Source organism: Suricata suricatta, chromosome 4, assembly GCF_006229205.1.
Source record: "Suricata suricatta isolate VVHF042 chromosome 4, meerkat_22Aug2017_6uvM2_HiC, whole genome shotgun sequence".
NCBI classification, from domain to species: Eukaryota; Metazoa; Chordata; class Mammalia; order Carnivora; family Herpestidae; genus Suricata; species Suricata suricatta.
In genome coordinates, this window is record NC_043703.1 from 91,632,332 (window position 1) to 91,658,401 (window position 26,070).

General features: G+C 39.7%; 1 protein-coding gene across 1 annotated transcript in view; it reads left to right on the top strand.

Moving 5' to 3' along the window:
* Nucleotides 1–26,070, top strand: part of CAMKMT (calmodulin-lysine N-methyltransferase) — a 394,330-nt gene that overhangs the window by 327,473 nt on the left and 40,787 nt on the right. The window contains 4 exon segments of the mRNA XM_029937283.1: nt 5,155–5,215; nt 7,206–7,260; nt 8,328–8,391; nt 15,978–16,044. Of these exon segments, the coding sequence (XP_029793143.1) occupies nt 5,155–5,215; nt 7,206–7,260; nt 8,328–8,391; nt 15,978–16,044 (247 nt within the window).

The following is a 26,070-nucleotide window of genomic DNA, read 5'->3' on the forward strand; positions in this document are numbered from 1 at the left end:
GCTTCATGGGATCAAGCCCCGTGTCAAGCTCTATGCTGACAGTACGGAGCCTGCTTGGGGTTTTCTTTCTTGCTCTCTCTGCCTCTCCCCTACTTGCATGCTCGTGCTTTCCCTCTCCCTCCCCCCCCCCTCAAAATAAATTAGTTTAAAAAAAGAATACCTGATGTGAATGGATGTATGAGAGGGGAAACTGATGAATGGATTTTGAGATTGAATAAAAACCTTAGCAAATGAGAAAAAAATGGACAATTATAAACCCCACAGGAAAGAAAGTGATACATGAGAGAAAAAGCCATCATAGTTTACTACATGGCGCAGGATTATTTCATGGTCACAAGGAAATTGACAAAGAGTAGTGATCTTACCAAAATTATAATATATCTATAAGAGGAAGACGGTGATAGTGGATGGAGAAGGAGCATGGTGTGTGTGGCAGGAGGAGAGGAGTATAAATGGAAGTGGAAAATGCTTATCTTCCATAGTGGGGGTCAGATTTTTCCCTAAGCTGAAAAATCAAGAAGTAACAACACACACATATGTAGAAATATGGAAGGAATCACCAGAAGTATCAGCTAAGTGAATTGGAAGTAGTAGTTTCCAAGGAAAGAGAAAGACTGGGTCAGAGGGTCTGGGTACTATTGTTTGTCTTAATTATTTCCATAGAACTCAATGGCTCTTTAAACTCTGTATAAGTTCTTTAAAAATAAAATCCTTTAGGAGCACCTGGGTGGCTCAGTCAGTTAAGGATCCTGCTCTTAGTTTTGGCTCATGTCATGATCTCATGGTTCATGATTCGAGCCCTGTTAGCACAGAGCCCGGTTGGGATTCTCTCTCTCCCTCTCTCTCTCTGCTTTTTCCCCACTCACTGCCCCTACCCTCTCCCAAAATAAATGAATAAACTTAAAAAAATTCTTTACAAAAGAGACCTCTGTGTTTCCACAAGTAGGAATGAGAAAACTTTAAGGGGTTGCCTGGGTGGCTCAGTTGGTTAAGCATCTGACTTTGGCTCAGGTCATGATCTCACGGTTCGTGGGTTCAAGCCCTGCATCGGGCTCTGTGCTGACAGCTAGCTCAGAGCCTGGAGCCTGTCTTCAGATCCTGTGACTCCTTCTCTCTCTGACCCTCCCCTGCTCATGCTGTCTCTTTCTCTCAAAAAAAAAAAAAATAAATAAACAAAAACATTAAAAAGTGTTTTAAAAAAAGCAAATTCAAAAGATTTGTTTAAAATAAATTAATTAATTAAATAATGACATTATTGAGATATAATTCACATACCACACAGTTCACTCAGTGGTTTTTAGTATATTCACAGAGTTGCGGACCCATCACCACAATCAATTCTAGAATATTTCATCACCTGTAAAAATCTCCACATTTACTCTCAACCATCCCAGCGCTAGACAACCACCACTCTATATTCTGTGTCCGTGAACTTGTCTATTCTGGACATTTCATATGAATGGAAACATGTAACATGGGGTTCTTTGTCTCGGGATTCTTTCACTTAGCATAATGTTTTTAATGTTCTATCTGTGTTGTAACATGAATCAGTACTTTTTACTTTTATTTTTTATTTTTATTTATTTTTATTGCCAAGTAATAGTCCATTGCATGGCCATACCACATTTTATTTATGTGCTCATTAGTTGTGGGCGTTTGAGTTGTTTCTGCTTTTTGGCTACTGTGAATAATGCTGCTATCAGCATTCATGTACGGGTTTTTGTGTGAAGATAGTTTCTACTCTCTTGAGTCCATTCCTAGGAATGGAATTATTGGGCCATACATCAATTCTTTATTTAAGTTTTTGGTGAACTGCTAGACTGTTTTCCAAAGTGGCTGCAACATCTTCCATAAGTTTCTCCTCATCTTCCCCAACATTTGCTATTGTCTGACTTTTGGGTTATGGCCATCCTCATCGGAGTGAAGTGATGTCTCATTGTGGTTTTGATTTGTACGGAGATCACTTTCAAAAACGTAACACATTCGCAAAAATAAAATATGTTGTCAAAATCTCACCTTGACAAGTCTTTAAGGAAATAAACACTCTTATTTGGAGGTATATTTTGGTACAAATTTGGGGGAGCACAGTTTGATGTATCACAGTGTGATTTGTACTTAACTTTTAACCAAAATTCCCAGAATTTTTTTGGAGGAAAAAGATGTCTTTATTGTACCACTGTTTATAATCTCATAATATCAAGAGCTCAAAATAACTTTAATGTCTATCAAGAGGAAACTAGCTAAATAAGTTATGTTGTAGACATAAAACGTCTAGGAAGCTATTAGAAACAACGATGCGGGGCGCCCGGGCGGCTCAGTCCGTTCAGCCTCCACTTCGGCTTTAGATCATCATCTCACAGTTCGTGGCTTCCAGCTTTGAGTGGCGCTTTGCACTGACAGCACAGAGCCTGCTTTGGATTTTCTGTGTGTGTGTGTCTCTCTCTCTCTGCCCCTCCCACCATTTGTGGGCACTCCCTCTCAAAAAAAACCATTAAATTAAAAAAAATGTTTAACATTTATTTTTGAGAGACAGAGAGTGACCATGAGAGGGGGATTGACAGAGAGAGGGAGACAGAATTCGAAGCAGGCTCCAGGCTCTGAGCTGTCAGCACAGAGCCTGACGTAAGGCCCCAGACCACTGTAGATCATGACCGGAGCTGAAGTCGGACGCTCAGCCAACTGAGCCACCCAGGTGCCCCCCAATTTTTTTTAGATAATAATGCGCATATATTTTTATTGTCATGGGAAGTTATCCATCACATACTGAGTAGGGCAAAATCAGATTGCCACATACCTGCATGATAAGATGTCATTTGTGTAAAAAATACTTTATGCTTAGAGTGCTTTTTGTGGAATGGTGTCCAAAATGATAATAGGGGTTGCATAGCAGTGGTGGAATTTTAGGTGATTTTATTAACTTTCTTCTGCATATTTTTGTATTTAAGTTAGTTAAAAATAAACCTCTATAAGTTTTTGAGAAAATAATAAACCTCTCTTGAAAGACTGTGCATTTTAGAAGTCACATTTTTTACTTAGCCAAAGCCTGAATTTTAGTAAAATACCCTTCCCCTATCATTATTTTTTAAAACCTCAAAACCATCTACTAAAGGCATAAAGAAATTCATTATTCTGTTGATTATAAGCACTGGTGTAGAATACTGTCTTGGGCTCTTCCTTTGGAAATTTTTATTGTGTGCTTTAGTCTTTATAGAGTTCTTTTTATGTGGAGGTATGCCAGGTAGTAGGACTTTGGTTATGGCAGAGTTCATGGGTAGGAGCAGGACAAAAATGTTCTCCATCTGTTCTGTCATTGGGATAATTGTCTTCTCTTCTGCTCTTTTATCCCCCTTTGCAGGAGAATAATATTTTATTTATTAGAGAGAGAGAGAGAGAGAGAGAGAGAGCTTGCACATGCATGCAAGCGAGCAGGGGAGGGGCAGAGAGCAAGGGGGACAGAGGATCCACAGCAGGCTCTGCACCGACAGCAGAGCACCTGATGCAGGGTTTTGAACCCAAGAGGCGTGAGATCATGACTTGAGCCGAAGTCAGACACTTAACCGACTGAGCCACTTGGGCGGCCCAGGGAAGTAACATTTATCAACGAATTTTTCTTTGAGTTCATTATGAGTTAGGAACTGTTCTAAATACATTATGTGTGTTTTGCATGTTTAATCCTCACAACACTTTAGTGAAATTGATGCCACAATTACCTTATTTTACAGATGAGGGACCTGAGGCCCAGAGAGGCTAAGTAAACTACCCAAGGTTACTCAGCTAGGGCATGCAGCCCAACAAACTAGGAGTGGAGGCCAACGAGTCTGGGTCCAAAGCCCCTGTGGTCTTAACTGCCATACTCCACTACCTTTCTGCCTTTCCTCCTAAATACGACCCCGAACACCTCTTGGTGGATGCCTTGTTCTCCCCGAAACTGTCATTTCTCCCAGAAATACCATGGAGGCTGAACTTGTTGAGTGCACCTGCCTGGCCTTCTGTGCAGCACATGCTTCTGTGGGGTCACTGCCTTTGCTGTTCCTAAACTTACCCATAGTTTCTCTGTGGACTTTACTTACCATTTCTTTGGCATCCTCTTTTCTGTAAATGTTCGGATTTCTCAAGCTTTGAAGCTGGAGATGCATCTGTGAGAAAAAAAAAAAAATCAGTTCTCATTAGGTGTTTCCACTTTGCATCCAGACCCATTAGAAGAGCATTCAGTGTGAGGACGGTGAGCAGGCACTGCTTGCCCAGGGCGGCGGAGGCTTCTTGACCTCGGGCAGAGCAGGGTGCTGGGAAATCGGAAGACTGTGGTTAAATCCGAGCAGGAGAGTGATTCACATTCATTGTAAAAATCTTTGGAAAATACAAAAAGCATAAAGAAAAAAATTAAAAGCACTTACAACCCTACCATCCTGTGGTAACTACTAGAAACTCATTTCCAAGCATGTTTGTCTTTTTTTTTTTTTTTAAGGAAATCAGATGCATTCATCAACACTAAGTCATCAAAATAAATGATCTGCAAGTGATGATTTTAGAAAATGCCCATCCATGGACTTTAGCGGGGGAGGATTACTGTTAAATTTAAAGATGTGCCAAAAGTTGGTGAAATTTCAATTTCTTAATTTTAATCCCCAGTTAGACATTTCTAATTGCAGAAAGGAAATCATTGTGCATATTTGAAAAGTTTAGCATGGAATCAAAGAAGAAACTATAATGACCTCTGTGCTTTTTCTTTGCTCCTTACAAGTGATTTTTCCACTTATTTTTGCTTCACATGGGCTGCATGTACAGTAGGTCTTCAACTGATGCGTACGGATTGGCTGCGAAGAACATTCGTGTGTACAAGATTATTGCCCTGAAATCCCATTAAACTTGAACTTTTAATATTTGTAATTTTGATTGTTATTGTTTTTGTTCTCTCGTTGTGATGAAATGTAGTAAAATCTATTTAGGATAATTTACTGTTTTTCTGGGAAAAGAGCTATAATCAACAACAAAAGAAACCCATGTGATATGACATATTACAAGTAATAATTATGTTAAGTTTGATTCAGGTGGAAATAGCTTGTCCTGAACATTATTTTTAAAAAGCCATTTCTTAAGAGAATGATTATAGAACAGGGTCCTGTAATCAAAAATGTATCCTCTTGTGTTTTGCAGGCATCTGGCCCTCTGAAGAGGTTTTGGCTCACTACTGCCTCAGGCATAATCGTGTATTCAGGTATAAAGCTGCACTTAAAAAGATATTTTTTAGCCCCTTATGGGCATTGTATCTGCATATCAATGATTGCTGTGATTGCATTCTTCAAATTAAGTTGTTAAAAACAGATAAGAAAGAAAAGAGAGAGGAAGGAAGGAGGAAAGAAGAAGGGGAGAAAGAAAGGGAAAAAAGTTCATGGTAAAAACATGTTGCTTCTGAAAAAGAAATCTGAATTGCCTTCGGGTATTAATATTACACAGCAAGCTTTTTGCTATATGTCAAAGGCTTTTGATTTCCACTCAAGGCATTTTATTTCACTTTGATTTTGGGGAAACAAAAGTAAAGCTCCAATCAATCCTTACAGATTGTGAAGGTCAGAAAAGAAAAAAGAAAAAGAAAGAAAAAAAACCAAACCACAATAAGGACATTCTTTAAACTTCTGCTAGGGAAATCATTGCAGAATATTTGATAAATAAATACCCCACAGCTATTATTTAAAGATGTCATCCCGCCCCTGGTTTTAAAGGTATTTTATATACGTAACAATATGTATTTGTAAAATATAAATTACTATGACAGACTCATGCTACGGAAATAAGTGTTTTCAAATGTCAGTGTGCATTATAGATCAAACCTATAGATGGGATTTAGGAAAAAGGGAAAAAAAACTCCTTTGATTTAAAAATTCTAAAGATGTTTGGTAGACCCAGAAAATATAGGTTTTTCATTTTCATTCTCATTTTATAAAAGTCACCCGATACATACTTCCTGAATAGCCCATTATGATTCCAGACAAGTCATTAGAGATCATGGTGTGTGTTTTAAGAATGTGTGCTTACAAGATTGGGTCAATAATATGTATTTTTTGAAGCTCTGTGGCCCATATTTACCAACCAGTCTATAATTGCTTTGAACAATACCCATTAAGTGCGTTTTCGTAATAGGAACCTCCTTGTCTGGCTTCTTCTCTTCCTCTTCTCCCTCTTTGCACCTCTCACTCCCTTTCAGTGCTCTCTTTCTCTTTTTTTCTTTTCTCCTGTTGAGGTGATAAACGTCCCAACCTGGGAAGAAGCCACAAACTTAAGGGTTTCAGCATATAAAATAAGAACAGGGCAGGATTGCATTTGGGCCGCAGAGCTGCTTGGGGAGTCCGGCATCTGCTCCTCTCGCTGTGCTGAAGCTCGACTGGAGCTCCAATCATCGAGCTGGGGCCAGGGCAAGAATGTCACCCGTTGAGGGCTGATATTTAGGCACAAAGGGGACGGTGAGTGCCGAGTGCCACCCTAGACTGTCCGCTTTAACTCTGAGCCGCTTTACTTTGGAGCCGTGAAGTCAGAGCCCGGTCATCACGTGAGCCCGGGTTCGCTGGCTTCACCATATTATGCCCCCCCATTGTTTATTCACTGTGTTGTGTTGGGGTCACTTGTGATTTAAGTGTTAATTGCTAAATGCTCTTTGTGTAATTGTTCTTTATGGGGGCGGTTCAGCTTTCCAAAATGTTTCAGTTCGGTTTCAATTTTTTTTTTTTTGTAAATTCCAGATTGCATTTATTTGTGTGTGTGTGTGTGTATGTGACTATAACATAGTATAGACACACTCATGTATGTTCTTCATTTACTTGTCTAACTGTTTTTGAAGGAATGAATGTAGATTAACAGTGTTATCCTTTCCTAACAATTATCTTTCGCTACTCTAGCTAGTTTAGTTCTAAAAGACAGCGCCATTGACAAGGGAAAAAAAGGGAACCTTCTCAGATTTTTCAGCTCAGCAGTGGTAATGTTGCAGTGAACACTAATGAGGGAACCCCCACTGATTTGCCTGCTTTGTGACTTTTCTATTTCATAATTATTTTTAAAACGCAAAGCAACATGAGGTAGCTAGTCATGTCTCCACAACTTCCTGGTAGCGCCGTTCTTACTGCAGATGGCAATTTGTTCTTGTAACATATATATCTCTCTGGCCATTTTCATCTAATTTGTATGGGTTCTACCATTTCTTTTCTCTCTTTCAGGGACCTTGCTGTGTGTGAGCTAGGGGGTGGCATGACATGCTTGGCTGGGCTCATGGTAGGTCTTTTCTCAATTCCAATCCCATTCAGAGGGAGGAACAAAAGGAAAAATGTTCCAGGGCCTCCAACTGCTGGGTCAGAGAACCGTCAACAGCATCAGCTGCGGTCAAGCTGCCGGCTCTTGAGAGACCTTCTAGATTGACTTACTTTCGGATCATATTGATTTTATGGTTGCCTCGATGAGCAGAAACATTTTCCCTCAGTGTAGTCAGTATCGCGTGTTGTGACATTCCAGGCCTCGCGCGCGGTCTTTCTTTGCCATAGCGAACACATTTTTTTTTTTTTTTTTTTTTTTGTAGATTATAGTCCCATTTGCTAAGATACAGGAATAGCCCGGCGAATCACAGTTGGAGCACCATGATATAGCTGCTAATGTTTTGCCTGCATTATTACACCAACAAACATGATCCAGAGCGCTCAGTAATTAGATTCTTTTGAATTAGATTGGCCATTCAGGAACGTCGTTCCCCATTCTCTGGGTTCTGAGTCATGTATTCAGGAGATATTATGTAGCAGCACAGTGCATTAGACAAGTTTTTATGTCTCTACAAATAAAAGCATATTGTTACACTGATTGGCATTTGACAAACCTGTCGCTCTTACACAATGTGTCGAGGTTACAGCCCAATGTGCGAGCATGTCAAAGCTCACAAAAAAATTACCCTCACAAAGCCATCTGCCTGCAATGCAAAGTTATATGAAGGGCATCAGGCAGTCAGACAGAAGCAAGCTGAAAGGCAGAGTGACAGCCTTGTATGATGGCTCTCCTAGATAAACAGAAGCCCACAAATGAAAGCCTCTCAGAATACCATCATCCGCTGTCACAATGCAATTACCGAACAGAATGATAGCAAGATAGAGGCTCCCGCAAATGGAATGATAAAAGTATTGACTGATTTGATTGAATGATTAAAATAATGCAGACATAAAATGAAAAAAGATTGAAGATTGTTACAGAGAAATAGGTGAGGAAGCATGATACTGAAGGCTTGTCACTCCTGTCTTCACTTCCACACAGACAAGCATATTTGCTCATTGTTTGCTGTGCTCCTTTTTTTTTTTCAGGTTGCTATTTCTGCAGATGTCAAAGAAGTTCTGTTAACTGATGGGAATGAAAAGGCCATCAGAAGTATCCTTATTCAGATAGAAAACGGGTTTGTTGTGCTCATTCCTTTTTCCCGGCAGAGTAACAATTGATATAAAGAAAGACAGCATGGGGCATTAAAAAAGAATCCCCCCCACACACATGATAAGTAATTAAGAAAGAGTGGACATATATGGGATTCATTGGATACGACTGTTTTTTTTTTTTCTTGTATCTTGATAGATTTTTACAGTCACTTCTTGTTAAAGGAGGATTTGTGGACCACTGAAGGCAATGAGAGCATGTGTTTCATAATAATTTCCAGGCATTCTTGTCCTTTTATTTCCACAGAGATTTCCCAATATAAAAGAAACTATTGAATATTTATTGTATCGGATATTGCTTGTCAAAATTAACTTCCAGGTTCGCGTTTGTTAAGACCCTTCTTGCGTTTGATATCGGACGTTATGTGCTAAGAAGCACTGTGCCTGCTCTCACAGCCAAGAGGTCACCCCTACCTGTCCCTCCACTGGAAACAGCTATCAGTCTTCCATTATTTTCTCTTATTTAGGATGGTAAAAGCTATCTCTTTTCTTTTCTGCTATGCTATTACAGTTCAAACCCCATTATATTAGATTATGCTTTCCTAATATGTACACAGAGTTCGTGAAAATGGAACTGTACTTTAACTAAGAAAGCAAGCATAATTTGTGGCTACTTTAGCAATTGAGCTGATTTATTCAGGAGCAGTTAACAGCCGTTAGAAATTGAGAGGAGAAGTGGAAGATCTATTTGCTTTGGATTTTTGGTATGCTTTACATTTACATCAGGAAGGAGGCAATCTACTTACTTGGATTTTAGACCCCTAAATTGCCAAGGGCTTTTGATTTTTGCGGCTCCTTGCATAAAGCCTGTTTTCGATTTTCTTTTTCTACCTCTGCTATGTAGTTTTTTTTGAGGTGTGTGTGTGTGTGTGTGTGTGTGTGTGTGTGTGTGTGTGTTTAAGTAAAACTTGCAGCAGCTCCCTCAGGCTGCTCGAACAGGAGAAAGGGGATGTGAGAAGCACAGTAGCTAATATTGTTCAGCTGCACGGTGTGCTCTGTAGAGCCCCACCCAGCTAATTGCCTGACAGAGTTTTAAAAAAATTTTTTTTCAGGAAGGAAAACCAGCCAATCACAATCTTGGCCTTTCACACCAGGGAAAGAGATCACAAAAGGTGCTTCCTTTTTTAAGATGCAGGATTTTAATCATGATCTTCAGACTGTCGCAAGTTTCTCAAAATATTCCTGAAGATGAGCCCGTGTTGTTTCATTCACTCGGCTTTATTCTGAGTTGTGCCTTGCACTGTATCATTTCACTGTGCTCCTCCTCCGCATGTCAGGGAACACAGACAGCGAGAGGAAGTCAGGTATGCTGGCTCAGCCCCAGTGGATGTTTTTTTTCTTCTTTCCCCCCTTAGAGGTGGGGGTGGGGAAACGAGGAGTATTGGACAAGAGAGGGTCAATTCAGCCACAGAAACTCTCCAGTTGGGCCCGGCAACCTGAGGTTTCTCTCCAAGTCAGCAGGTGTCTCATTTAACAGCGTCAGAAACAAATTCGAACTTTTATCAAACTATAGGAACATCTGTAGTCGGCATGTCAATTTAATCGTACTGACATTATTATTGAGCTATAAAGTACGGAGCTTGCAAAGAAGGGAAGCAATGCTAATGTCATTAATTAACACACCTTTGCTTTAAACAGCAAAGATACCACGCCAGCTCTTGAAATCAGAGTGGGAAAATCTCAGATTCTGTATTCACTCTGCTGGCCTTTCAAGGAAATGATTGGTACAGCCCCCTCCCAAGAAAATGGATTTTTAACATTTGGTCCTCAGAAGCTCAGCCCTGAGAGTGCTTTATTGTGCTGGGTTTTACAATGGGTTTAATATAGCGGGGTGCCAACGGGCAGGAGAGGGAGAACTTTACAATGTAGATAAAGTGGGTCCTTTCAGGATGCAGACCAAAACTGGTATAGTGCGTTTTATTTCATCTCTCAGGACTTTCCTGATGGAGTTCAGTTTTTATCATGCAGTTGTTCTGTGTGTGTGCCTTTTTCTTTTGTAACTGGATCTAATTTTTTTTTAATTAAGGGAAAAGAAGCATGCATAAAGCCTTAAAAATTGGCAATGTGTTTTTCCTGCTTTTAATACCAATGTTATTCTTGATTTGCTAACAGAGCTTACAGTTGGCATTCGTTGTGAGCTGGTTTCTCTGAGTAGGGTTAATATGAATGAATTTTTTTTTCCTATTTCTGTGCCCACTTTCTGTAAGGATAACTAATTGACTGAATCACATACTGTTGATGCATATAGATCGAAACAAATTCATTTAAAAATTACTGTTTACATCTTTCCTTTAAATTTTTAGGAAGCCTAAATTATATAGCAGTTGTAGGATATTATCCAAAAATTACTTCCTAAAAAGTAAAAGTGGATGTCAACAAAAAAAGGGGGGGAGAAACATTGCCAGGAGCCAGAAAATCTCTAAGCAAAGCTGCTAATTATTCTTAATGGGCAAGATGAGCACATTAAGAAACAAATGAATACATCAGTGAAATGTAATTGAAAATCGACCTGGCAATCGTACATCACATCTGAGGATTGGCCTGTATATTATTCTCATCATTTTAAAAATTATTTTTGTTGTTCTTGGCATCTGAATTTAATGAATCCAACTGAACCTTACTTCCTACTCTCTTAAGCTTCTAAGGTTCTGGTTTTTACCTTAAAAAAATAGCATGTTTTGATAGTTCCTTTTTATCATCTGTTATTTCTGATTTTTAACATGTAAGGTAATGAATGGATGGGTTTTGAATCTTTATATCACAGAAGCATATCAACCAGTTGTGAGGTTATTTATAATCTTCCCTAAGATGTATCACATGGATTGGCCATGTTTTCCAGAGCTCTCTCCCTTGACCCTGGAAAGCTAGATGTTGATTTGAGATCTATTAAGCAGAGGTATCTGGAAAGAGATTAAGACTTGAGGTATAAGTGAATGTCGTAAGTCCTAAATATCTTCTTAGACTCGTGGGTACATGCCTCTGAGGTACTCGTTGGTCCTTAAACCACATTGCTGGGTCTAACCCAGAGTCCTTTTACCTGAGAGCGACCTCTCTTTACAGATGCCACCTGTATCTGTACCCAAAGAGAACAAGATATAAATTAGAAATGGGATCCTTTGCTTCGTCCACTTCTCAAATTTACCTAAAATAGTTCAAAATGTGTTCCCTTTTCTTTGGCATGGCTCTTTTGGTGTAATAAAGAAAGAAGCCTCCCAGTGCCTATAGGTCATCATTACTCATGAAAGTTCATAGCTGGTGATGACAATGACAGAAGAAGAGGGGAGGGAAGCGAGTTGCTGTCGATGCTGAGCCTCTTCCAGATCATCATGAATAAAAGTACAACACGGAGTAGTGAGCAGCAGCCCTCTCTGATAGACTCACTGATCCCCCCAAACAAGCACCTGCCTCGACCCATCCTTAGGAAGCACCCAGCGTGTTATCTGCAGACCATGGCCGTGCTCGGTGGCCCATTTCTCATGCTCCCAACCCACGCATCTTATTCCCCCAGCATGCACAATCGAGACCATGATTTCGAGCTCAGGATCCACCAAAAATGGGTAAGTCTCCTGTGCATTTTAAAGGCGATAGCCCTGGCTTAACATTATTTATTAGCATAATCCCTGCTGTGGGTAATTAATAAATTCAGCTGCATGTAGACCGTGCAGCCTGTGCTGTAGATGGCGGAGACCTTGAGAATGCCAGGCCATCATCGTCCTGTGTTCAGGCCTCTTCCTCTAAGAGCTGTGCCAACTCTACTGTTTGCTGGCTGAGTCATTACAGGGCTCCCTGTGCCTCTTACTGGGTAGGCGCTCGATAAATGGCTTTTAACATTCAATTTAAATTAAGTAATAAATTAATCTAACTAATTAATTTAAATGAATCCAACCACTATTAATGGCATGCCATTTCAGGTGCTAAAGACAGAGAAGTGGACAAGACCAACCGAGTCCTTGTTCTTGTAGGCCTCGGACTGTGCCTTGGCTGGAGCACATTTATATATAGGAAAAGACACCGAAAATCTGCAGGGGAGAAGTTCTTTGATTCCTTCTAGTTATTTAAACTCCACAATATAGGGGTGTCTGCGTAGCTCAATTGGTTAAGCCTCCAACTTTGGCTCAGGTCATGATTTCGTGGTTCATTAGTTCAAGCCCCACGTCGGGCTCTGGGCTGACAGCTCAGAGCCTGGAGCCTGCTTCAGATTCTGTCTCCCTTTCTCCCTGTCTCTTCCCCACTTGTTCTTGTCTCTCTGTCTCTCTTTCTCTCTCAAAAATAAATACATATTTTAATACATTTTAAAATAATAAATTCCACAAGAAAAACATTGACATAAATAGTTCTGAGTGACAGGGAGAGAAAATAAAGCCTAACTGCCGGACCTCATTTTAGTCACTCACCAGCCTCTTCTTCCCTCCAAAGTTTTTTGCCTGAATTATTGAAAAAGTTAATGAATCAGCATGAATTAAGCACCTATTAGTGTCAGGCTCATCCTATGTAATACTCCATCAAGCTATAAAATATGTACAATTATTGTGATTTTTTGAGGTAGAGCTCAGAGAGGCTAATTTACCCAAGTTCACACAGCCACTAAGTATCAAAATCAGGGGTGCCTGGGTGGCTCAGTCTGTTAAGCATCCAGCTTCAGCTCAGGTCATGATCTCACGGTTCGTGGGTTCAAGCCCCATATCGGGCTCTGGGCTAATAGCTCAGAGGCTGGAGCCTGCTTCTGATTCTGTGTCTCCCTCTCTCTCTGACCCTCCCCTGCTCACGCTGTCTCTCTCTGTCTCTCAAAAATAAATAAAAAGCATTAAAAAAAAAGACTATTTTGCAGCTTTTAAATTGGCACATAATGCCACATCGAGCATTTTTAAAAACACTTAGTGATCAAAATGAACAGAATTTAGATCATAACTTCATGGTTTCCTACCCTCACCTTGGATGGTCCAGTGAAAATAAAGGTAACATAAACTTAGAAAGTAATGCTTTGTGAATCACAATATTTGTTTTATTATTTTATTTTATATTTTTAAGTAAGCTTTTCACCCAGTGTGAACCCCAAGGCAAGACTTGAACTCACAATCCTGAGACCAAGACATGAGCTGAGATCAAGAGTTGGATGCTTAACTGACTGAGCTACCCAGGTTTATATATATATGTGTGTGTGTATATACATATACACACACACGTGTATGTATATGTGTGTATATATGTATGTGTATAGAGGAGCATACATATACCTGTATATGTATGTATGTATATATACATGTGTATGTGCATATATATATATATATATATATGGATTGAATTTTCTTTGTTACTCTGAAGTGACACCAAAAAATCGTAAAATTTGTTATTAGATACATGCCAACCAAAGGAACCACCTCAAAATCTGACCTAAAGTGAAGGGGGGAGTGCAGAATACCAGACTGTATCTCATAAAATATTCGAATACACTACTACCATTTGTTTTTTCTCTTTGTACTTGTTTTAATATGAAAACACCTCCTAAACCAAAAATATATTTCCTTCCCAGTTCTCAAAATAAAGCAGCCTAAATACTGCTGTGAGTTTTTTTTCATTTAAAAAAAAGCACCTCTAGAATTACAAATACGTACACTTGCTTCAACCTGACCACCCGATGCCACAGGCTTATAAATTGTATAAAAGCATAGAGCGTTAAGATGTTTACTAAAAATTATTAATAGGCTTTCAGGCTTATATAATTTAACTTCCCTGTGACTATTTTATAAGAAGTATTACCTCCACTAACAAAATAACATGTTTTGCTTGATAGATTAGTCATGTACTCATACGACGCTACAGGTGAAGCAGGCACATTGTGACACGCGGTGGGATGCCATGGAAACGTCGAGTAGGGTGTGGTCGAGTGTGGGGGAGCATAACCAGAAAACTGTTGTCAGTCGACTCTTCACTAATTTTGGTCTTCTCAGAATAAAGATGTTAGCTGTCCTTTTCTACAAGACATTTCGTTTGGAAGACTTTCCTGAAATACTTTCTTCCTGAAATAGACAGAACTGTAGGCCGATGTGTCATTTCAGTTAATCAAAACAAGCAGCCAAATTAGTCTCTTTTATTTTTTTAATGAATGTAATTTAACAGTATTTAATTTGCATACAGGAAAGTTCACCCAGAAAAAAAAAAAAAAGTCTGCATTATAGACTTTTGTAAACCTCCACAAAGCCCTTCATTAGGAGACCTAATTGATTTTTCCTACCCACTTCGGTGGGGGCAGAAAGCTATCACAGTACCTGCTTATTCATTCAGAGAAGAAATGGGTGTGCCTGATGTTTCAAGCAGAGATTTGGGTTAAAAAAATCCTGTGGCTCTGTTCTTATGGGGAGACCTTGGCCAATGCTTGTTTGGAGCATTCAGGAAATCTGTTTTTCTGAGCAATAGGGGAACATCGTTTGTCTGCTTGGTGTCCTCCCCATGGGCTCAATTTAGTTCAGCTTGCAGCCTTCCATGGAATGATTTTATTTCTTGTGTATTTAAAACTGCCTTATTCCGAAAGAGGGACGTGGAGGCTTTTCACAGCGACACACAGGGTATACCACGTAAAATGAATGAGAAAGTGAGGGCAGGTGAAATCAGAAAGCCAGGAAAAGATGATGAAGCCAAGATGAGAGGTCAGTACAGAGAATGCTGACAGAGTTAGCTCAGCCATTGGCGCTGGATTGCACAGGGACGAGAGCAAGGAGAGAAAGCAGAACAGTGGTGAGATTTATAGTGCCCGGAAGTTGAAGCACAAAGGGTTGCTCTCCAGTCTAGCCTTGCCCCGGTGTGGGAGTGTGGCATGATTTTTCCCACGGGCCCTCATCAGGATGGCGCTTTGTGACGTACCAGACCAGCTCCTCCAAACATCTCTTCAAGAAATGGGGCTTTTCTCGTACAAGCCCTTATCTGACCGCAGAGGGCCAAAGGCTGCAGCATGAGTCTGTAAAGAACCTTCTTCAAGGGGTCTTTCCCTGGACTGACCTTCTTCTTCAGTAATTTGGTTTCTCGCAAAGGCTCTCCAAGAGTTTCTGTCTTTCTCCTCTCGCTTCCTCCCAAGCCCTTCCCTGCTGCTCGCGTTCTGTGCTGACACTTAGGAGCTTGGAAATTCTTCAACTTGGAGAGTCTCCAAAAACTGCCATTGCCTCCCCACTGACTGGAAGAGGCTCACCTTTGGCGTGTAGCTCGTTTAAGCAAGTGGGGCATGGCGCCCACGCAGGAGTCATCTACACCCACCAGCGCCCGTAGCCCTGAGCCTTCCCAGCATGCTCCCTAAATGTCCACTTCACAGGTGACAACACTGCAGCCCAGGCAGTTGGCGGAGCTTGCCTGTGCCAAGTGGTCCACCAGTGGTGGTGGACCTGGGGCTACACCCTTCTCCTCCTACAACTCTTCTCTCTTCACCACGCTCTTTCCACGTACCGTAAGAGGATCACTGTGTTTGTGGGCCCCCCCCTTTTTTTTTTTTTGGAGTCAGTTGACAGTCTCTGCAGAAGCTTTCTTAACTGTGTCCTTCAGACGTGAGAGACATCATCACAAGGAATCAGAAGGCCGGTGTGTTTAAAACTCGGAAAATATCAAGCTGGTAAGATACCTTTCTGCATTATGACACTCTGGTTTTCTCATACTAGAGATGATTATTAAAAATAATAATGGCTAACATTTACTGAGCACTTACCATGGGTCAGGCCCTCTTCTAAGCACTTTAAAAGTATCTTGTTTCATGTCCAAAAGAACGTGTAATGAGGCAGACGGGCATTTTCATGATCTTCAATTAATAAGTAAGGAAAACCGAAGTACACTGAACGCTGGGTTAGGAATGACTTAAGGGTTGAGAGTATACAGGAGGGGGCTGGGAGGTCCCTCCTGGGACCCCCTTATGAAGGCTCTCTTCCTAGGGGCCATGTGGCCTCCAGGGCACTCACCTGACTTGGGGAGAGGATTGCTACTGAGAGAAGCCAGGGATTCTGCGAAACCCTGCAGCGCGCCGGGCAGGCCCCTTGAGACGCCTCGCTCCACTCATGATGTCATTTATTTCTTTACTTTTAAATGTTTATTTATTTTTGAGAGAGGGAGCATGAGCGGGGGAGGGGCAGAGAGAGAGGCAGACAGACACAGAATCCGAAGCAGGCTCCAGGCTCCGAGCTGTCAGCACAGAGCCCGATGTGGGGCTCGAACTCAGCCGGCGAGATCATGACCTGAGCCAAAGTCGGACGCCCAACCGACTGAGCCACCCAGACGCCCCTGCTCCATGCATGATTTTAAAATGGTCTAGGTGTCCATTACCTTTTAGCTTCTGTTCATTCTTACTCAAGCTTAGAGAAACGGTTCCCCTCAACCCAAACAGTAGTGTTCTGTGTGGCTCTGCGTGTCCTTTTTCCCTGATGGCAGGACCCAGAAGAGCGAGTGATCATCGTTCAGTACTTTTTCCACAAAATATCCCTATTTGTGCATTTTTTAGGTATAGGTCAAACCCCAGACTTAGAAGAACAATCCGGTTTTTAACTAATTATTTGTTTATTACCTTACTCTGTCATCCTTTGATATTTTGAGTTTTCTCTGTGTTGAAGATGCTTTCCCACCCGAACTGCTCAGTTTGGGGGGGGGGGGGTTGCTGAATGAACAGCAACAATGCTTCAAACCTACAGTGGTCAACACCCTGGGGTGAGGCCAGAGAACAGCAGTCATCTTCTCTCACGTCAGCTGGTGCCGATAATGGAGTGTCCATGAATGTATTTTTAAATTGTGCAGTAGAATGTCAGAGGGGGCTGGTGGCACAGGGGGCAATGTGCTGTGTTTCTCATATAAATAACAAACCCTCTCTGTTTTCCAGAAAGCCTCAGGCAGGTTAGGAGAAAGAGCAATCTGTTACCTGTGTTTTCTCCATTCTTAGGGCAGCCTTTACTCCACGGTGTGGACTGCCCTACCCTTCTGGGGAGGCCTTCTTTGGGGACGTGCTTTCCAACCTTGGTCTTTTAGTTATCAATCCAAAGCACATTTTCTATGTTGTCCTCATTTACATTTATTTAATGCTTAAGGTCATTGTGACCATTTGAGTGTATTTCAGCATATGGAATCAGGAAATAATAGATTTCAGCATCATGCTGTGAAATGAGATTGTGTTTTTACGAGACATAATGTTGTTTACTGGGTGTTAATAATCACTAATTAATAAACATATCTACATTTATAAAATGTTCCATTTTGAGGAATAAAAATGTCAAGTGTTAATTTATGGAGTGCAACAGTATTTTCTGTCATCTTTTCAAAAAATAGGTAAGTAACGGAAAGAAGCAAAATGTCATTCTTCAGCACAGGACGAATCCAAATTGGCCTTTGATTCTATTTATCTGTTATTACAAATGCAATCTCTCAATATATTGTTCTGATTTGTACCTGCACATGTCATCTACATGACAATAGTCATACAGGAACCTCCCAAGATGAGAGATTTGGGGTTTCTGTCTTTATCTTCTATTAACTGTGGTCAGTTTTTTCTCTTCTAACCACTGCAAGCATTTTGTCCAAAGTCTACTACAAACACTTTGCCAGAAAAAACGGCGGAAGAGTCAGTCCTTGAAATGCCTTGATCTCATATTAGGAAGCTACTTGACCACTTAACCTCCCAGAAGCTAAGAGGAAGCTGCCAACCAGTGATGTCATAATCAGCGTTTCCCTTCCCTTCACTGCTTTCCCACCCATAACCAGTACAATATGATGAGCACATTAGTTCCATGTGAGAAGAAATAAAAGGCAACCGTTCACAAAAGAGCTAAGATATAGTTCAATGTGCTTTTTTAGTGCCTCAATGCATATGCAGAATTTCTCCTCCAAATTGGAGGTGTGGAATAACAGTGGCGACAGATAACTAAGAAGTATTTACCATGGCTACAAAGCCCACCTGGGCACCAAATATTTCTGCTATTGAAAAGCACTTCAAAGCTTGACATGAAGTTTGGAGCAGCTGAATGTCTCCTGTGACTTCATTTGCAAAGAAGGTGTAACAGCAGAAAGGTGGATCAGGTATGAGGACGATGGGCCTAGGAAATGGTGTGTTTTTAGAAAGGACCTGGAAACTGCCCAGAAATGGCAATGACACCCCAGGCTCCCCTTCCCGCTGCTCCAGCAGCATGCTTAGTGCCTGCCCGCCTCCTCCTGCCTCTCAGCCAGGGCAGACCCAGTGTCTGTGGGGCCCCAAGTTTTGAAGGCCCTCTTCAGGAGAATGAATTTGATATTTTACTTTGGCAAACTTTACGGAAGCATTTGACCATGGGAACACATTCCTGGGGCGCCCGTGCACCTTGGAAGGAGGTTTGCAAGTAAGGGACCCGGATACTCAAGCTTCACTAGCTTCAGAGCGAACCCGCCTCTGCTCTCCCAAACGTCACCTCCCTTGCCTAGAACAACACTCTTCCTTCAACAACAGACTTTCTCACTCCCTCTGTTCCGTCGTAATCCCGTTCTAATTTTTGCGTCGTGAGACGGACATGTCTGTGGAGGCCTGGCAGCTTCCGCCCCAGCCAAGACAGATCTAGGATGCCCATCGACAAAGCGTTATATCCATTTCATCCCACAGATCTTAATACAGTCAGCCACTCGATGGTTCATGTGTTTGTCCATCCAGGCAGCCATCCATTCATTTAACTAACAGGTCCAAGCTCTTCTGCCTTTGAGAACATAAATACGGAGTTATCGAGAGTAACTTGTGAACAAAGGAAATCGCGCTGCTAAATATAGCTGGAGAGTGGTGGAAAGAGCAAGGATATTTACAGCATCTCAATTGTTAGGTTTATCTGAAGCTGTCTTCAAAACCTTGACTGTCTCATAAAAAAGCATTTGGAGCTTTTGACGTCTACGTATTTCTGCGTGTTCTAGAATTAGTGAATGGCGTCATTCTCTGGTTAATATTAGTTAACAGTCACAGTATTTTTAAACGTCTATTAAATATAACCTGCTGTGATATAAAAAGTAAGTTTCTACCTAAGAAAAGAGTTTATCTTTGTGTGAAAATTGCTAGTGAATTTAGGCCTGTGACTTTTATTATTCTTTGATAAACCATTAATTTTAGTAAACTATGGAACGCATTATAACATTTAAGACTTCTTTGTAACCCAAATTTCACCTTTATGTGGGCCCCCAGGACTGGCTATTGGCCCCATTACCCTACTGCTTTTTAAGATTTATATCTTTCCCGAGGCTCGTTTCCTTTTAAAGGTTAAATTGAGGGTGTGAAAAATGATTTTAAAAGTGTAAATGTCCACCAAGTGGGATCCAGTTGCTGATTTTTCTAGGCCTTTCTGCAGCCTGCCCTCACTTCCTTAACTCTCCTCATTCAGTCTAGCTCCCTCTGCTTCCCTAGCATACACCCTCTCCCGTGGCCTTCTCCCGTGGCCCTCTCTTGTGGCCACTCAGGCCTCTGCACTCTCTGGACACATTTGGTCTTCCCATCTCTGTCCTTAACCAGTCCTGTTCCCTTCCCCCTCATCCTTCTAAATTCTTCCTTCTTCCTGACTTAATTATCATTTCTCCTGCCTTCTCCTGCCTTAATCTTGACATCCTTTCAACTTCTCTTGGCCTTAGACTGATCCCACAGTTAAAAGTGCCATATTCTCTTATTGCTCAAAGCATGTCGTCTTTGTCTTCATGTCCATTGGTTCCTTCCTTTCTTGACAAATATTTCGATCACTTTCTGCACACCAAGTACTATTCTAGGTGTCGGAGATGCAGTGATGAACAGGACTGAGAAAGTCGTGTCTTCTTGGACTTCACACTCTTGCAAAGGAGATGGATACTTTTCTTGAAGGCAAAGATTCTGCTTAATATATTTTTATATTCCCTGAAGCAATTAGTACACTTTAGCCCTGCCACAGGAAAGGTTTTTAAGATTTGTAGTTGGAGCACATTTTGAAAGACATGAATCCATAAGGCTTATGGAACCAAATAATTTTTTAGTAGAAGGAAGTCAAGCTCTAGAGACACAGACATCAGTTTCTACATCAGATAGCGGACTTTCATTTCAGGATAGGCTTCTTCTCGGGCATGCCTATGCCATGTCTGTAGACAGACTGACATTGTAAGTAGGCATTTATCTGTCCTTTGTCAGGGTGAAGAGGAAGGTTAGAAGGTAACAGATAAGGAGGCTGAGGGCTCTCTTTGAGAAATTTTCTGATAAACTATACCTGTTAGTGAGTTTTGCTCGAATTATGGTAACAGAATCTTGAGAATTGCTGACAGTTCTAGAGATGCCACAGTCCTGTTTCCTTCCACTGCTATCTTGGATGTGGGGAAAGGAAATTACCACATGTACTTTCTATTATGAACATTTTTTATTTGCCTGAGAAATTTAAAGAATGGCCCACGTCCCCTACTCTTTAGTGTTTTGCACTGAAGAAACAGCTCCCACCGGCATGTTACGCAGTTTCTTATATTTTGATAGAGTTTTCCTTTTTGTATTCAAATGAGCCAGATTTTAACATTTGGGGACATTGTATTTTTTTAGGCATCCTCATAAACTGCAGTAAATTAAAATGTAAGGCCTTTTATTCTAGAATAACATTGTAATAACTCTTTGGATATGCAGTTCCCTACTCCTCACCAAGTTCAAAATCTCACTACCCAAATATGGCCAAGTTCAATATTGATAGCCGGATGTGCATGTCAGACTACTGCATCCTCTGTGAAAATGCCTTCTAGTTTTAAGAGAAAAATCGCTCCTTCATAGAAATTTGTATCACCAAAGTTACGTACCAAATAAAAACATTTTCACTTTCTTTTTTTTTTTTTAGAAAAAAAATTTTTTTTAACATTTTTATTTATTTTTGAGACAGAAAGAGCATGAGCAGGGGAGGAGCAGAGAGAGAAAAAAAACACACAACCCAAAGCAGCTCCAGGCTCTGAGCCATCAGCACAGAGCCCAACACAGGGCTGGAAGCCACCACCTGTGAGATCATGAACTGAACTGAAGCCAGATGCTTGACTGACTGAGCCACCCAAGTGCCCCTCTTTTTTTTTTTTTTTTTTTTTTGAGAGGGAGAAAACATGGGTGAGAGGAGGAGGGGGCAGAGGGAGAAAGAAAGAATCTTATGCAGTCTCAATCTCACAACCCTGGGACGATGACCTGAGCCAAAATCAAGTCAGAAGCTCAACTGACTGGGCCACCCAGGCACCCCAAACATCTTCATTTTCAAAGGATTTCTTCACTTTAAAATGAACAAGGGGCAATCTTAAGAATTTTTTAGAGAACAACCACATTATAATCCATTGCTAAAAACTATTTTTTAGCTTTAATGATAGTCTGTTTTCAGTATTTTGCCAGTACAAACAGTGCTGCAGTGAACACATCTGTGCAGAGGCTCTACATTTGCAAGTGTATCTACACAAAACTCTGAGCAGTGAACTTCGTCCTTTCATATGGCTCTACCAAAGGGTAAATTACTACAACTTGGTAATATGTTTTCATATCTGTTAAGACTAGTCCCTGTTGTTATTCTTTCTTTTTAGAATTTTCTCAAATTATGTTGGTATTTTTATTACACTGGCATTTTCATTGTGATTGAAAGAAATACAATTTGCCAAACCTTGACATCTTTATGACTGAGTCTTCCTATTCAAGAACAGGGCATTTTCTTTTTATTTAAGTTTTTCTAGATGGTTCACTCACATTTAAAATCTTTCTTCATGTCTCTTGCTAAGTTTATTTTTGGAAACTAGTCTTGCTTCTCTTATAAATGAGGTCTTTTCTTTCATATATTTTCTAACTGGTTGTTATTTGTATATTTATAAAGAAAGCTATAGGGTTTTGTATACTAAATGTTTAGTCATCCCTTGAGCTAGTATTTCTGAAGTTTATCAGTTTATTCTCTTGAATTTTCCAAACAAACAATCACATCATCTGCAAACTATGGCAATTTTGACTTCTTTCCAATTCTTATATCCCTTGTTTTGTATCCCTCGTATAATTTTACTGGATAGAATTTTCCAGGATGATATTAAATGATAGGCATTTTTGAATATGACTTTGTTGGGACTTCTCTAATATTTCATGATTAGCTATGCATTAGCTTTTGAGTGGAAATATATATGATATTTTTTATCTTGTTAAGGAAGTTTTTATTGGTTCCTTGTTTTCAAGAGATTTTCTTATAAATAAACTTGGAACTTCAGCAGACACCTTTTTTGCATGAATGGAGCTGACCAATTTTTTTTCTTATTTTACTTGTAATCATGACAATTCCTATTAACCAGTTTTCTAATATTAATGCATCTCTGCATTTCTAGTCTCTTGGTCATGGGGTCTTAATTTTTCCTTTAATATGCTGCTGTATTCTCTCGCTTCTCGGCCTTTTGGCTAAGATCATGTGTAACATGCTGCTGTATCCTAATGTGTTTCTGGAATTATTTTTATAACAAAGTTTATTGAGATATAACTCACAGGCCATGCAATTCACCCACTTAAAGTGTACAATTCAATGGTATTTAGTATATTCACAGAGTTGTGCAACCATCATGATCATTTTTAAGACATTTTAATGTTCTAAAATGAAAAAAGTAATATAAATGTTCTAATTTCTAAATAATAAAGTGACCCATTAGCAGTCACTCGATTGCCCCTCCCCCACGTTCTCCTTCCTAGCACTAGGAAGCCACTAATCTACTTTCTCTCTCTACAGATTTCCTTATTCTAGACATTTCACATAAATAGAATCATATAATCTATGGTCCTTCGTGTCTGGTTTCTTTAATGTAACATAATATCTTGGGGTTCATCCATGTTTCAGCATGTATAAGAATGTCATTCATTTTTATGGCTAATATTCCACTTAATGGATAGAAAACCTTTATTTTCTTTTATTTTAATTCCAGCATGGTTAACATACAGCGTTGTATTAGTTTTGGGTGTATCAGTTCAATAATTCCATGCATTACTCAGTGCTCATAAAGATAAGTGTGAATGAAATCATATGACATTTGTCTTTGGCATATTGCGCTTAGCATTATCCATCCATTTTGTTGCAAATGGCAAGATTTCATTCTGTTTATGGCTGAATAAAATTTAATTATATATATATACTACATTTTCCTTATTCATTCATCTATTGATGGAGCTTTGGCTGCTTCCATAATTTGGCTGAATGATGCTGCAATAAATATAGAGGTGCATATATCCCTTTAAATTAGTGTTTTCATATTCTTTGGATAAATACCTAGTAGTGAAATTAATTTTTTAGGAACGTCTATACTGTCTCCACAGTGGCTGCACCAGTTTACATTCCCACCAACAGTGCATGAGGGTTCCTTTTTCTTCACATCCTTGCTAACACTTGTTGTTTCTTGGGTTTTTGATGTGAGTCATTCTGACAGGTGTGAGGTGATATACCATTGTGTTTTGATTTGCATTTCCCTGATGATGAGTGATGTTGAGCATCTTTTCATGTGTCTGTTGGCCATCTATAGGCCTTTTTTGGAAAAATGTCTATTCATGTCATATGCTCATTTTTTGACTGGATTATTTGGGAGGATTTTGGTGTTAAGTTGTATAAATTCATTGTATATCTATATACTGGATACTGACCCTTTATTGGATATGTCATTTGCAATTATCTCCTTCCATTCGTTAGGTTATCTTTAGTTTTGTGGGGTCTCAACATCAGAGAAATTACTGCCTGTGCTGTCTTCCAGGGTTTTTATGGTTTCAGATCTCACATTTAGGTCTTCAATCCATTCTGAGTTTACTTTTATGTATGATATAAGAAAGTGGTCCAGTTTCTTTCTTTTGCATATAGCTGTCCAGTTTTCCCAGAACCATTTGTTAAAGAGACTATCTTTTTCCCATTGCATATTCTTGCCTCCTTTGTCAAAGATTAACTGACCATATAATTGTGGGTTTATTTCTGGGCTCTCTATTCTGTTCTATTGATCTATGTGTCTATTTTTGTGCCAGTACTATACTATTTTAATTACGACAGCTTTGTAATATAGCTTGAAGTATAGAATTGTGATACTCCCATTTTATTTTCTTTTTCAAGATTGCTTTGGCTATTTGGGGTCTTTTGTGGTCCCATACATAGTTTAGCATTATTTGTTCCAGTTTTATTAAAAATAACAATGCTATTGTTATTTTGATAGGGATTGCATCAAATATGTAGTTTGCTTGGGGCTAGTATGGGTTTTAAATTTTTTTTAACATTTATTTATTTTTGAGAGACAGATCATGAGCAAGAGAGGGGCAGAGAGAGAGGGACACAGAGAATCGGAAGCAGGCTTCAGGCTCTGAGCTAGCTGTCAGCACAGAGCCTGATGCAGGGCTCGAACCCAAGAACTGTGAAACCATGACCTGGGCTAAAGTCGCATGCTCAACCGACTGAACCACCCAGACGCCCCTGCTTGGGGTAGTATGGACATTTTAACAATATTTGTTCTTCCAATCCATGAGCATGAAATGTCTTTCCATTTGTTTTGTCATCTTCAATTTTTTTCATCAGTGTTTTATAGTTTTCAAAGTAAAGGTCTTTCACCTCCTTGGTTAAGTTTATTCCTAGGTATTCTACTATTTTGGATGCAGTTGTAAATGGGATTGTTTCCTGAATTTTTCTTTCTACTGCTTCATTATTAGTATACAGAAATGCCACAGATTTCTGTACATTGATTTTGTATCCTGCAAACTTATTGAATTCATTCATCAGTTTTAATAGTTTTTTTGGTGGATGGATAGACGACATTTTATTTATCCATTCATCTTAGACATTTGGGTGGTTGCCATTTTTTGGGCTATTATGAATAGTGTTGCTATGAACATTCGTGTACAAGTTCTTGTGACAAATTTCATTTCCCTTGGGTGTATATAACCATATAGTAACTCTGCATTTAACCTTTTGAGGAATTGCCAGACTGTTTTCCAAGTTGGCTGGACCATTTTACATTCCCACCAGTGGTGTATGTATTAGCTGGGATTTTAGCACTGATATTCATCAGTAAAATTGGTCCACAATTTTATTGCACAATCTTTATTAGAGTTTAATATCACGGTGTGCTGACTTCTTAAAAGAATTTGAAAGCTTTTCTTATCTTTTAAACCACCTAATCTGGGTCACCCTAAGTTGCTACCATAATGCTGGATCAAAGCAATTTTTACCCCATTATTTTGGAAGCTATGATTTGAAGTTGGCAATAAATAATGAAATTCTTGTATTAAAATTGTATTGTACTTATCAGTTCATAAGTTTGAAAAATAAACAAAAAAGGAAAAGATACAAAAAAACAATAATTAATTTTATGATTTCACCTCCCATGGCACATAGTTATCATTAATTCTAATTTTTTTCATCACTTTGTTTCACTCTTATGTAAGTTAATCAGCTGTCATAATTATACAATCAGAGATATTTGAAATGGGAAATACAATTAGCAAAATAATTAGTACCTTTCATTCCAAGATTTCAAAACCCTTTTCCAGTCCTTAACAAGCATGGAATATACTGGTCAACAACTTAGGGGTTCAAATGTTGAGCAAATCTATCTTCCTTTTGGACTCTGAAATAAGTTTAATTCAGCTAAATTACAGACAAAAACGCAGATCCAGAGAGTGGGATCAGTTTTAAAGTCAGTCCAGAGA